This window comes from Pelobates fuscus, chromosome 10 (assembly GCF_036172605.1).
Source record: "Pelobates fuscus isolate aPelFus1 chromosome 10, aPelFus1.pri, whole genome shotgun sequence".
Classification (NCBI taxonomy): Eukaryota; Metazoa; Chordata; class Amphibia; order Anura; family Pelobatidae; genus Pelobates; species Pelobates fuscus.
In genome coordinates this window covers 43,780,136-43,794,225 of record NC_086326.1, presented here as the reverse complement: position 1 = coordinate 43,794,225, position 14,090 = coordinate 43,780,136, and the positions used below count along the sequence as shown (strand labels likewise).

General features: G+C 43.8%; 1 protein-coding gene across 1 annotated transcript; it reads right to left on the bottom strand.

Annotated features, from left to right (window-relative positions):
* Nucleotides 1–84: 84 nt before the first annotated feature.
* Nucleotides 85–11,904, bottom strand: LOC134575577 (deleted in malignant brain tumors 1 protein-like). The gene is made up of 6 exons (XM_063434898.1): nt 11,718–11,904; nt 10,766–10,910; nt 9,734–9,966; nt 3,037–3,212; nt 1,406–1,794; nt 85–356 (listed from the first exon to the last, which is right to left on the bottom strand). Exons 1-6 carry the CDS (start codon nt 11,806–11,808, stop codon nt 107–109), a joined length of 1,284 nt encoding a protein of 427 aa, XP_063290968.1. The 5' UTR covers nt 11,809–11,904; the 3' UTR covers nt 85–106.
* Between the last annotated feature and the right edge of the window lie 2,186 nt (nt 11,905–14,090).

Below are 14,090 nucleotides of genomic sequence, written 5' to 3'. Positions count from 1 at the left end.
GACATTTTACATTACAAGTGAAAGCGTGAATTAACACACATTCCTATGGATCTAGTAATTAGCAGATATAATATTCAGAAAGAACATATAACTTGGTTTTGTTCTTCTATTGCACAAGTTCCACTGGTCCTGCTACAACATACACTTCTTCATGAGATAATTGGGCGTCTCTCTTGTGCCTCTTGATACATCCCTGGCTGCAGCGAGATGGATAACTGTACTGCTTACAGACAATTAGTTTACATCGAAGGTACACAATGGAATCTTGTCGCAGGAAACTAAAGGCTCTGAATCCAAAGCGGACTGTGCTTTGAGAGGAGGAATAATATGTCCGATAGCCAGGGGCTCTGCTACACCTGAAATATCAAAAATGAATTTACTATTTAATGGGTTAATCTTTTTTTTTTCAAAATAATGTGACTCTGAAATAATTAACAGTGAGATGATTTTATCTAATGGTGTGGTGTGATTGCTATTAACAATGATCTGTTAAAACCAGGGGTCAGAAATCTATTAACCCAACAGCCAATGACCATCTACTCAGTCTTGTGCTCCGCATGTAATGTTGTACCATATAGTAATGAATGATGGCTTATCCCTTGACCACAATGACTACTAGGGCTCAGCTATAAAGGGAGTAGTGAAAAGTTAATTTCCTGCTCAATAACAGTAGATTGCAGATTGAGGTGCAGAGCCACATGGTCGCTCAGAAGTTTGGATTTGAGCCACAGTTTCAATGCCTGTTCTCACTGTAGTTACTCCACTGGTGAGCAATTTCGATAATAGCAGGGTTAATAATCAAAACTGTTAAAGGAACACTACAGCTTAATGTAGTGGTTCTGGTGTCTATAGCATGTCCCTGCAGGCTTTTCAATATAAACACTGCCTATTCAGAGAAAAGACAGTGTGTACATTGCTGCCCAGTAACACCTCTAGTGGCATTCACACAGATGGCCACTATAAGTGCTTCCTATGTTAGCGCTGCACCGTGTGCAGCACCTACATTCAGGGTCTCCACGCTCTGCATGGAGGTGCTGAATGTTCCTCATAGAGATGCATCGATTCGATTAATCTCTATGAGGAGATACTGATTGGTACTGAAGGTCTGCCTCCATAAATGGGATCTGCAAGCCACCGCTCCCTGTCTCCACTACTTCAAACAGAGAGCTTCGGGCTCTTTGTGCTAAGCCTGACTGCACTACCAGTCTAAGCTCGGGAGTGCTTTCCTGGAAGCTAAGAGGAGGCAAGGAACAGGTAAGAGTCAAACCATTCTAAATACTTACAATGTGGGGAAGGGGGAACCCGGGCACTTCCAATATCCATGTTGGAACAAGCTTATGAAACTTTTGTGCTATCATGATGCCTGGTTTAGAGCCTAATGACATGATCTTAAAACGTGTCTTACCCATTATGAATTATGTAGTAAATATTTCTTGAAAAGTTAAGGCGGTCAGGAGAAGCCACACATGTTTCCACAAACAAAATTAACGATGGGTCGGAGGTGATAAGTGAAGCTTGGAGGTACAAATCCTGATTGTGTTGGATATAATATGGATACTGGAGTACTGGGTAAAGAAAGCTTGCTGACTGAAAGAAAGTCAGGTTAGCTGAGAAGAGGCCATATTGCGTTAAGGTATTCTCAATGGTATCGTCTGCATGGTATATTGTGTCCACCATGGCTTCCTGATACATTTCACATTTTAGGGTAAGACTGAGTTTTTTTCTATGAGTTATCACTGGTTCAGCTGCATAAGCCCATAGCTTGTTTGTGTAACTGATTGTATCAGTTTCTGCCTGTTTTTGGAAAAAAAAAAACGTCAAATATACAGTTAGAAGCGTCGTATTTCAAAACATATATATGTCACTGTTATCCACCTTTTAAATAAGCACCATGAGGAGGCAATATTCCCATCATTGCACAGTTATACAGGGATGGGCAAAATTCCGAGTAGGATTTGACAAGTAAATAACATTATACCTGAGTCTTGCGAGATTCATCATGGTTTTTTTCACGAAAGAACAACGAATTAGCCAAAGAAAACAATTCATTTATTCATCAACTAATCATGTCCGACAAAGCTCATTTTAATTTAAATAGCTTAATCTGTAAGAAAACTCCCATTACTGTGGTACAGAAAATCCACGGATAATTCATCAGCGCCAATTGCACCCTACCAAATGCAACATTGGGTGCGGGCTGACCTCGCAGAAAGTTATTGGTCAGAAATTTGAGCGTTAGAGCCTCAAACATGAACTAATGTTATGAACAATGCAATCGGAAGAACCTGAGTTTGTGAGGCGGCAAATTTAAATTGGATATTTAAAAGGTGTCATCTTCCGTAACAAGTCAAACAAATCTCCATACGTTAAGCATTCATTGTATGTAATATCATTAAAGTTGGTTCATTAATAATATGTTATTGACCCATCAAACCCTACTCTGAGGCCCATCCTTATAAAGTGATCCAAGGCACTTGAATTATAGAGTCTCTCCATTTGTCCAAGCATTGTGTTTAGCATTTGTGGGCATATGCAGAGTCTTCAGCTTCATGTGAGCAGGACATCTATAATAAGGCTTTAGCATTTGGCATATGCTACACAGAGTAGGTCCTATGGGCATCTACATTATCAGAGTGGTGCTTCTGCATAAAATGAGCATTATTAAATTTAAACAATTTACGTTTAGGATTGTCTAACTTCATGACTATCTGTGATTACTCTGTAAAACCAAATCCTATAAAATTGTATACCTATGACCGCTGATTCTCAAAGCTGCTCTTTTCTCAAGTTCTGTACAATCATATTTGAAACTGCTAATATTTTTATTTTCTTCATATCTGAAGATTATATTTTATTTTATTTTTTTGTTGTTAACTAGCCAGTTCATTATTTGTTTGTTTTGGACAAAATGTTTGTCTACGCAGTTTGAAGCATAAAATACTTGTTGAACCGTTGTGCTATGTTACGGATCAGATATGTACTGTGAAGTGTCTATTTTATCACTAGTATACATCATAGTTATATTCAACTACCTACCTGTTCCACCGTTAGACATCCCTGATAGGGAACATGAAACTCCAGCCATCCTGAAATAACCCGCGGACGACATTTTGGGTCATTTAAGAAAACTGTCTCCGGAGAATAACCCATCGACTGAAGATATGACAGTGAGATTTGAGCCTCCATAAAATTTGTGAAACAGGAAAGAGTAACTATATTAAAAAGAGAGGAAACAAATTGTAAATCAAGACACAGTGGGTAAAATAAGGCAGGAACACAACAGACAAGAACAGTGTTCGGCTTGATTATGCTAAGAAGGAGACAGATCTAGAAAAAAGGACATAAAATGGCAGCAGAAAGTTAACGTAGATAATAAAAAGGAAGAAAGTTGACAAAAAAAGAGCAGAGTAAGTGCCCTTAAGTAAATCAGAGTAGATTGTGTAAAGAGAAGGAGAATGTGGGAAAGGCCAAACAACATTCATATAGAAGAAGGAGATACAAAGCATCAGGTCCATAGAACATCCTCAACCAGAGGAACTGTCTGAGAAGAGTGGATGAACCTGGGATAGAGTATATCCAAGAATGTCATGCAAAATTTCAAAAAAAATCAAAAAGTGATTCAGCAGAAGCCTCTAGGTACCCATTTTCCAGACTCGTTCTATATATGTACTACTACACTGGGATGAAAGGATGTTTTTTTTTTTCTATTCTTGATACAATCAAAGTTTTAAGTATCCAAATATCAAAATAGAAGCAAGAGGAAAAGCAAACCCATGATTCTAAAATGATAAGTAAAAGATACAAAGAAAATAAACACCCGATAGACCAAGACCTAAAACAAAATCTAAAACAAAAGAAAACCCCAAATATTAGTAGGCTCATCATTTCTAGCCCATGACACTCTTACATGAGATAATTATTGAGGAGATACAGTCGGATATAAATAGTCATTCCCCATTGTCTCGGTCTTAAGGGCCTAGGGGAAAGTCACTCACCTGCTCTTCACCACCAACTTCTCCTATTGTAGCTGTCCACACTTCAAGGGTTGGAGTTATGGCCTCAATTTCTACTATAACTGTGTACTAAGATGGAGCTGATGCCCTTGGCATCATTTATAGAGACATGTAACACTTAACTCCATCTCCAGAAAGAGGTCATATTTGTGAACAGGAGAGCCCAATAAATACTTTGAGCATGCTCAGTCCAATGCTTGTTTATTCTAAAACTTTGGCTAGTTTCATTGGTCAGTATTTATCTGATCTTATCCATACTATTCTGCTCATAAATAGGACACACTGTGCAGGATGCCACTCGGTGTCTATTTATTATACAGTACTTATGAAAGAATGATTCATACTTCAACTAGCTGGAGTTCATTGTATGAAACCAATGGGAGAAGAACTGAAAATGTATCACACAGGGTCACATGCATATGCTTTGCTTCACTTATCGAAATGAATGTGAGACACTTGTGACAGATTCATCTGTATAGACTTGTATTGCTGGTTCGTCTGTTTGCCTTTATTTTCGCTGGATTTCCTGTCCGTATGCCCCTGTTCATGTGATTCTGGAACACCGATTGAAACAACCGAACAGACGGCCACCCAGGAGAGGAGTGTGCTGCTGGTTAACCTCTTGGCCCCAATCAGAACATTGTGGTTAACCGCAGACACCTCTCCATTTCATTCGTACGGGTGGTCGTCGTTCGTATGCCGACCATGAGGCGGCGGCCATTTTGGGACACAAGGAGAATCAGCGGTGTTCGGTGCAAATCCTATGGAACTAAAAATTGACACTTTATCTACCGAACACCGCTGGTAGTTGCCGCCCGCCTTCTATTTCGTCGAGGCGTACGAACACCGGTCAGTTCGGGAGTTTCTAAAATTCGTATGGACTTTACCCAGATAGCCGTCCCATGGAGTCATTCGTATACCGAAGGACTTGTGAAAGACTTTGACTCCATGGCGATTGAACTAGGTACATCGGATCTGAGCGCTATTCGGTAGAAATATGCACTCAGATTCAGGCTATCTGGGGATACGTTACACGAACCATATTTATTCGGTATTTCTTCAGTTATGTATTTTACTGTATTTTTCTTATTGTATTTTAAAATGGCGATTGTCTCTATCCTGGGAGATAATTAGGTTTCTTCCCAATTATCTCCGGGATAGAGAAGAAGGATTTATGGGTAAGATGGGAAGGGCTTATGTTGAAGCCACTGCGATTGGCTACTGTCCAATATGTTTTACAGTCTTCCACAAGGTCCCCTAGGGGAGTGTCCACCTTGTGGAGACCTGCATAAATACCGGGCAGGTAGCCCCCATTAAACACATTCCTGTTTGACCCTCAAGACGGAGCTTGGTCTCGTTTGTGGGGGAATTATTATTTGGACAGCGCTTTCGTTATTTCTAGCTGTGGAAGGAGTTCGACTGATTTGCTGATCGGGAGTTGCCGAGTTCGTATGCTCCGTTCAGGAGTTTTGACGATCAGTTGGATTAAATCTGCATTTCTGGAGAAGGGGATTATTCACTAAACGGCGGCTTCATCTACCTGGTGGTGAGTGTCATAACAATACTTGTACAGTACGTTAACATTAATGGGCACGGATTGTGGCATTAGTGCCTAAGTAAAACACAATAATAGAAAGGAAGAATATTGATAAAGGTGCTCAAATCACCAAGTGTGAATCACTCCAAATCACACAGAAAATGTATAATGAAATAGCATAAATAGTATAGTGAGAGCAAACTCTATACACCGAATATAAAACAGGTAAAATGTATAAAACAGGCAATGTTACCATATGTCTTGAATGTCCTAAAAATATAAAATAAAGAACATAGTATAGCCTGCATAAAATAAACAAAGTAAAAGAGCACTTTGATAAAGACCATAACGGTCAATATATTTGGGAGATTCCATTTTATGCTATTTTACGCAAATAAAGTTTGTTCCTGTACTTCCTGACTTGGCTTTCATCAATTGATACAAGGGGATTTTTTTCAGTGATCAACTTAACCTGCTTTTCCAGCATTGCGGTCTCCAGGAATATTTCATAAGGCGCATATAGTCTGAGCCACTGTTTACGGCTCAGCACCACGTGAGTGGGCAATTTTATATTTATTTTACTTTGTTTATTTTATGCAGGCTATACTATGTTCTTTATTTTATATTTTTAGGACATTCAAGACATATGGTAACATTGCCTGTTTTATACATTTTACCTGTTTTATATTCGGTGTATAGAGTTTGCTCTCACTCAGAGGCGGCTCTCTAATTAGGCGATTTAGGCGGCCGCCTAAGGCCTCGCGCAGTCAGGGGCCTCGCGGCCGCCTAAATCGCCTGAGGGCAGACTGACATGTCGGGTTCTCGGTCTATGACCGAGGACCCGACACAGGTGGGGGCCCGGCGGCTTGCCCGGTATGCCGCCGGGTGCGAGGCCCCTCCTGTCAGTCCGCCCGGGGAGAGAGCCAGCCTCAGTCTGCAGCTCCGCCGGGTGTGAGCTACAGACTGAGGTCTCGCGATCTCCAGCCAATCAGAGCGTTGCCGCGGGTTACCACGGCAACGCTCTGAATAGAGATCGCGAGACTTTGCCCATGTGGTCTGCAGCTCTGCATCCGGCGGAGCTGCAGACCGGAAAGCCCACTGGACCACCAGGGAGCCATCCAGACAGATTGATCCCACCGGACCACCAGGGAAAAAGGTACATTTTGACCCCCCCCTCACCCCATCTCACCCTGTCACCCCACCTCTTACTCTGTCACCCACCCTGTGACCCCCACACTGTCACCCACCCTGTCACTCCCCACACACTGTCACCCCACCTCATACTGTCACCCCCTCTCACCCTGTCACCCCCTCTCACCCTGCCACCCCACCTGTCACCCCCTCACCCTTCCTCCCCTCTCACCGCACATCTGACCCTGCCACCTCTCCTGTCACCCTGCCACCCCACCTGTCACCATGCCACCCCACCTGTCGCCCCCTCTCACCCGGTTACCCCCTCTCACCCTGCCACCCCACCTGTCACTCCCCTCACCCTGCCTCCCATCTCACCCCACATCTGACCCTGTCACTCACCCTGCCACCCCACCTGTCACCCCCTCTCACCTTGCCACCTCACCTGTCACCCCTCTCACCCTGCCACCTCACCTGTCACCCCACCTCTTACTCTGTCACCCACCCTGTGACCCCCCACACTATGTCACCCACCTTACTCTGTCACCTTACCCTGTCACTCCCCACACACCGTCACCCCACCTCACACTGTCACCCTCTCTCACCCCACATCTGACCCTGTCACTCACCCTGCCACCTCACCTGTCACCCCCTCTCACCCTGCCACCTCACTTGTCACCCCCTCTCACCCTGCCACCTCACCTGTCACCCCCTCTCACTCTGCCACCTCACCTGTCACACCACCTCACTCTGCCACCTCACCTGTCACCCCACCTCTTACTCTGTCGCCCACCCTGTGACCCCCCACACTGTCACCCACCTTACTCTGTCACCTTACCCTGTCACCCCACCTCACACCGTCACCCCACCTCACACCGTCACCCCACCTCACACCATCACCCTCTCTCACTCTGTCACCCCCCCTCTAACACTATGTCACCCCCCCAACACTATGTCACCCCCCCCAACACTATGTCACCCCCCCTCACACTAGGTTTCCCCCTCACACGAGGTTTCCCCCTCACACATTAGGTCTCCCCCCTCACACATTAGGTCTCCCCCCTCTCACCCTGTCTCACTCTGTCACCCCCCCAACACTATGTCACCCCCCCTCACACGAGGTTTCCCCCTCACACGAGGTTTCCCCCTCACACGAGGTTTCCCCCTCACACTAGGTTTCCCCCTCACACTAGGTTTCCCCCTCACACTAGGTTTCCCCCTCACACATTAGGTCTCCCCCCTCACACATTAGGTCTCCCCCCTCACACATTAGGTCTCCCCCCTCTCACCCTGTCTCACTCTGTCACCCTCCTCTCACCCTGTCACCCTCCTCTCACCCTGTCACCCTCCTCTCACCCTGTCACCCCCTCTCAATCTGTCGCCCCCTCTCACCCTGTCGCCCCCTCTCACCCTGTCGCCCCCTCTCACTCTGTCGCCCCTCTCACTCTGTCGCCCCCTCTCACTCTGTCGCCCCCTCTCACTCTGTCGCCCCCTCTTACTCTGTCGCCCCCTCTTACTCTGTCGCCCCCTCTCTCTCTCTGTCGCTCCCTCTCATGCTGTCACCCTCCCTCTCACGCTGTCAGCCCCTCTCACTCTGTCACCCCCCTCTGTCTCTCCCCTCTTACTATGTTACACCTCTTACACGAATGTAACACTCTCACACTAATGCCACCCCCTTCTTACTCTGTCACCCCCTCACACTATGCCACCCTCTCACACTATGCCACCCCCTCACACTATGCCACCCCCTCACACTATGCCACCTCCCTACACTATGTCACCTCTCTCCACACACTCTGTCACCTCTCTCCACACACTCTGTCACCTCTCTCCACACACACTGTCACCTCTCTCCACACACACTATCGCTCCCTCTAAACACACGGGCACCACTCTGCGCACTCTGGCACCCTCCTGCTCTTTTACACTCACCCTGCCACAGTTACTTCTTTACTCACCCTGTAACCCCTAAAGGCAATCATTCTACACACTGTCATAAAACATAGCGTCGCCATGAACTTAATGCCAAAGGCCACAGGCAGTACACAAACATACACATGCTCAGGGAAACATACATACATATACAAAGATACTCACTTCCAGACACACACTCTCAGGCACACACAGGTAGACAATGCAACGATGTATACAAAGACTAGTTCTCTATATCCAGTACTGCAAGCTTCCCCTTCAATATATCTACAGCTTCTAAACACACACAAGTCAACTGCAATTTTTTTCCAATAATGGTGTTAGTGGGGGCCTCATGTATGAATTTCGCCTAAGGCCTCGCCAAGTCTAGAGCCGCCACTGCTCTCACTATACTATTTATGCTATTTCATTAGTGCCTAAGTGGCTTCAATTTGTTTCTATGGAGAAATAGAAGACCAGCTAAAATGGCAATCTACACAGCATAACCACAACAGCTCAGAGTAGTGCTTACACTGCTAAGAGTCTGTGACAAATTGTTGTCAAACCGTTTGGGAGCAATTTCACAAAAACTGAGTAACTCAGAGACAGCCTATTTTCTAGCTGATTTGATAATGTAGAATTACACTTCCTCTTTAGAAAAGCAATTAGATCCTATCATTCTCTAGCGCAGTAAAAAATGATAAAGAAAATACAAAAGTAGGGCCAGTACATGCTTGCTAGGGAGATTATCCTCTTTTTTTGTTTGTAAATCAAACTGCTTCTTAACGTGGATGCCAAAAATATTGAAATGGTGTCTATTAACTCATAACTACCTATAGGGGGGAAAATATTTATTTTAAGATTTTTTTTGGTGTTGTTCCCTAGTGACCCTCCAAATGGTATCAGACTGCTAATTTTATTTGGTGTTAAAAGGTGGAGGGAGGCCAGTTGGTTGGCTATCTTTACTCTACATCTTTCATATAAATGGTGTGCATTAAATAAGTCTAAACATTCGAGACACGTCTTATATTGTATATATTTATAATGTTATGCTTTACACACCAGACAAACCTCTGTCAAACACTATTTAATTGATAACATTGCAAACACAGTAATCATAAAAGGAGATCATACAAGTTACCGCTTTGGTTGTTGGGGAGAATTGAGCTGTACGTTGCTCTAAACGTCAAGCCTGGCCAACTACCATTTCTTCTAATTGAATCTCTACTGGAATACACAATGCTTATGCTGTTCGAAGTTGAGATAAATCTCCGCTCAGGGGTCTTGCAGAGTTGACCGAGTATATGAGACCCAAGTGGTGTCCCATCATACACCAACAGAGAAGAAGAGTTACAGGACAAGAAATCCAGCATCCTTCATTTGAAGCGTAAAAAGACAAGAAATAAAGAAAATAAATACAGAATAAAATATGTATTTTTTTCTCATATAGTAAAAACCCCCCACAAAATTTACATATAAATATTAATTTCAACATGTACATAATTCAATAGTTCAGTTAATGTATGTTACCATTAAAAGGACACTCCACTGCCCCCTTCCCCCCCTCCCCAAATCTATATGTATTAGATATAGCCCAATGGAAATATACATGCATTTAATTATGCATTTTTGCATATTTAAAAACAGCTTGCAAAAGATGAAGATATCTTGCCTTTGTAAGCCCTCCCCTCTAACCCCACCCAGACTTTCTGTGGCTGTCCAATCACATACTTTCCAATGCAGCTCAATGAGACCTCTTTGCAAGGCAGGGTGGGGTAGGGCTGCAGTGGTGTGATGGGGACTGTAGTGAGTGATTGGGGGATTGTAGGGGCTGTAGAGGATGTTGGGGGGTTAGGTGCCGTAGCAGGGGGGAGAGGGGCTGCAGTGGGGTCTCAGAGGTTAGAGGCTGCTGCCTCTTGGGTGCATTATGGTGTTCCCATGTGCACACCTATGCTGGTAAGTGTGACTCGGACCTTTCAATGGCAAGTAACTTTTGAGGCCTGGCTAGTAGCATATGACTTGAAATTATAAGCCCTGATCTATGTTACTGCAGTTTAAAATCCCTGGATGAATGTGCCTTAAAATAAAGAATTGGTTGGGTATATAAATCATGCAATATATTTATATGTGCCATTTACTTATATATACAAAAATTGTAACATTGCATACTCACACAAAATCTGTAAAATAAAGTTGAATTTTATAGTTGTTATGAACATGAATAAACCAAACACAATAATATGCTTCATCACTAGAAGATTTACTTGGTGAAAAGGATATCATTCCATTTAAATCGGTCAATATTTCACCACAGTTCACTGCAATAATAAATAAATATATCAGACAAGTGCATATTTGGGTTCAATTGCATCTTTTCTGTATCTGGTTTAACAAGTATACATGCATTCCTTTAAATGGACACTCCCCTACGCAAATAAAGAAAATCACTGTTTAGTATATATATATATATATATATATATATATATATACCTAAAATGCAAACATGCATGCATTTAATTACTGTTTTTTTCATTGGGGATATATCTTAAAACAGCTTGAAAAACATGCAGGTTGTCTGCAGCCTTTGCAAGCCCTCCTCTTCTAACCCCGCCCAGACTTTCTATGGCTGTCCAATCACAGACTTCCCAATGCAGCTCAGTGAGAAGTATTTGCAAGGCAGGTGCTCTGGGCAATTGCTGCCTCTTGAGTTTACCTCCACCGAGATATCCGAACCAGGAATTAAAAGGACTGGTCGTCTGCTTGACAGCTGGTGTGTTGTAACAAGTTTAATTTATAAATGTGTAAATTTCTGTTGAAATCTGCAGTTTTTGCAAAATTAAAAAAAAAAAAGGACACACTCTTCACACATAAAACATCAGCAAGCAAAAGTGATTTAGGGGTCCTGAGTGTGCCTTTAATTATTATAAAAAAGCAAACGTGCAATTAGATTAATTCATAAATTGATTGTCAATACGTGTGTTTTCCAGTTCCATCCATATGTAAGAAAAAAATTCATCTGGCAGCAGGAACACAAACCTCACTCCAACCAATGCATGTTTTATATATAATATTGTAGAGGTGTGTATATATTTATTGTAAGTATTATAATGCTGTTACAGTATTACCTGGTATGTCGGTGATTGCACTGCGGGTTCTGTATTTGGCCAGGACGACTGTTCCTCGAGCAATGCTATCACTTCTTAATTCAATAGCCATAATATTGGAAGAAGAATAAAAACTGGTATTTTCAGCTCGGCAAATCTTTCCAAGAACAACCGAGCTCTCTGGCGGTCCATCATATACCTTTACCCATTCGTGGTCATGTGATGTAATTCCAGTAAAATACAAGTTTAGCAGGCTAAGATTGCCACAAGGCATATGTATGTATATGTGTTTGTAGTATCAGTTAGTTAATTACACGTAGCTAAGATACTGTTATCACTGTACTGACCAGGTGCAGGAATGTAAGAACTGGAATTACGCGTCCCTCTCCTTTGTATCAGATGAGCCACGTGGTTAGACCGGATGGATGAGTTTAGACTCTATTCATTAAATAGGTTAAGGGTATGTGTGGGTGTAGTTAATTGTGGGAGGAGCTACAGTGCTATATAAGGAATGTACTCTATGTATTCAGTACTCAGACTTTGCTGTATTTTGGTGACGCTAGTCCCTCTGAGTCCCGATCGGTGATCCAATAAAGAATCTCTTCCTTCCTGAAGAAACCTGTGTCCATCTCTCTGTGCTTGGCTTCCGTCAGTTTCTCCGGTATCATTTGGTGCATTGGCCGGGAAGCTCATCGTTCAACGGTAGCTGAGAGGCAGAGGCGTGAGACGGTCTATCTTTGCCCACGTTCTCTACGGCTGCACCCCTGAACTTCTGCGTGGACCTCCCTTCGTCTCGGCGCCACTGGTCTGTTGTCCAGGAGATCATCGGCCTCTACGTGAGAAGTGCTGGGGTGTCCCCGTCGATGAGTGTGAACTCAGGTTCAGGAACGAGGAGGTAAGATAACTGCTGTTTTAGACGGCAGGACCCGCTAGGGGTATACCGATTGTGCGGTAGGCCCAAAGGGGTTTTTGAATCTGTATCTGCCCCCTCTGTCGGAGGGAAGGAGCGAAGGCGCACCGCTCGATCGAACGCTCTTTAGTCAGACCGTTTGATTTGGTTAGTCAGGCGGGGTCCTGGTGTAAGATAGCCCTAGCCGGACACCGGTGTCTTGTCTAGACTAGCGTTCTAGGGTGTATATTACGTTCGCTAGGTCGGAGGGACCGGGAGACTAAGCGGCGCCTGTGTAAATTCGGTTCGCTAGTTCTCATCCTATCTGGGCTAAGTGGGAAGGCGTGTAAATTTGGAACCCACTAGACTTTTGATAGTACGACTAAGAGGCGCCTGTGTAAATTCGGATCTCTAGCTCGTTGTATAGTGCGACTAAGAGGCGTCTGTGTAAATTCGGTTCTCTAGCTCGCTATGTATATGTGGTGATTGGGCAGTGTGGCTAACCAAAACGGGTGTATATAGTTTTAGGTAGTCCATTCAAGGTACTGGCCAATAGTTTAGTTGGGAATTGTAAATGTGTTAACGATTGTTTTAGTAAAGTGTATATCTTGTTAGATAGCGCGAGCTCAGCCGTCTAGCGAGAGTGTTAATAGTGTGTTGCTGTATTATAGTGCACGGTACCATAACCCTGTATATTTACTGACATTGTATAATAAGTACTAATCATTGTCGTCCATTGCATGTTTAACACCATAACCACTAATAATTGTATTGTGACCTTAACTTGTGCTTTGACCTATGCTAACCGTACTGTAACCGCTATTTGTAAAAGACGATGTTACTGGGGTGTGTTATAGACGGGTAATTCGTATATAGAGAATTATAGCGTGGGTGACTGTGTAGTTACGCCAAAGGGCATAATATTGATTATATAGTGACTGGTGTAGCAGCTGTGTGTGTACGGGAATTCCCTGAGTGTTTATTGTTATTGTGTACGTTTCACTTGGTAACCGTACCACGTGGTGCTGTTGCCAGAGGAAACGGGTGTGACTGTTGAATAGTACGCGTGTATAGTATTCGTTGTCGACGACGTTCCACTGTTAAATATGGGTGCGTCGCAGTCAACGATTCCGGATCCCTTAGGATGTATGGTTAAGAATTTTAAAAAGGGATTCAAAGTTTGTGATTTTGGGGTAAAGATGTCTCCTGTACGTTTGGTCACTTTGTGCACTAGGGAGTGGCCTACTTTGGTTGCGGCATGGCCGCCACGTGGCAGTTTGGATCCAACTCTGGTACAGCGCTTACACGTGGCTGTATCGGGTAGGCCTGAACTTTACGGCCAGTTTCCTTATATTGACTGTTGGAGACAGGCCGTAAATGACTCGCCAAAATGGCTCCAGACATGCCACGAGGAGCAGTGTCGCCTCATGGTAGCTAGGACTTGCTCGTCCACTAGGACTGGTGTTAGGCCCATTTTGGACACGCCCCCTGAGTCCGAGATCCCT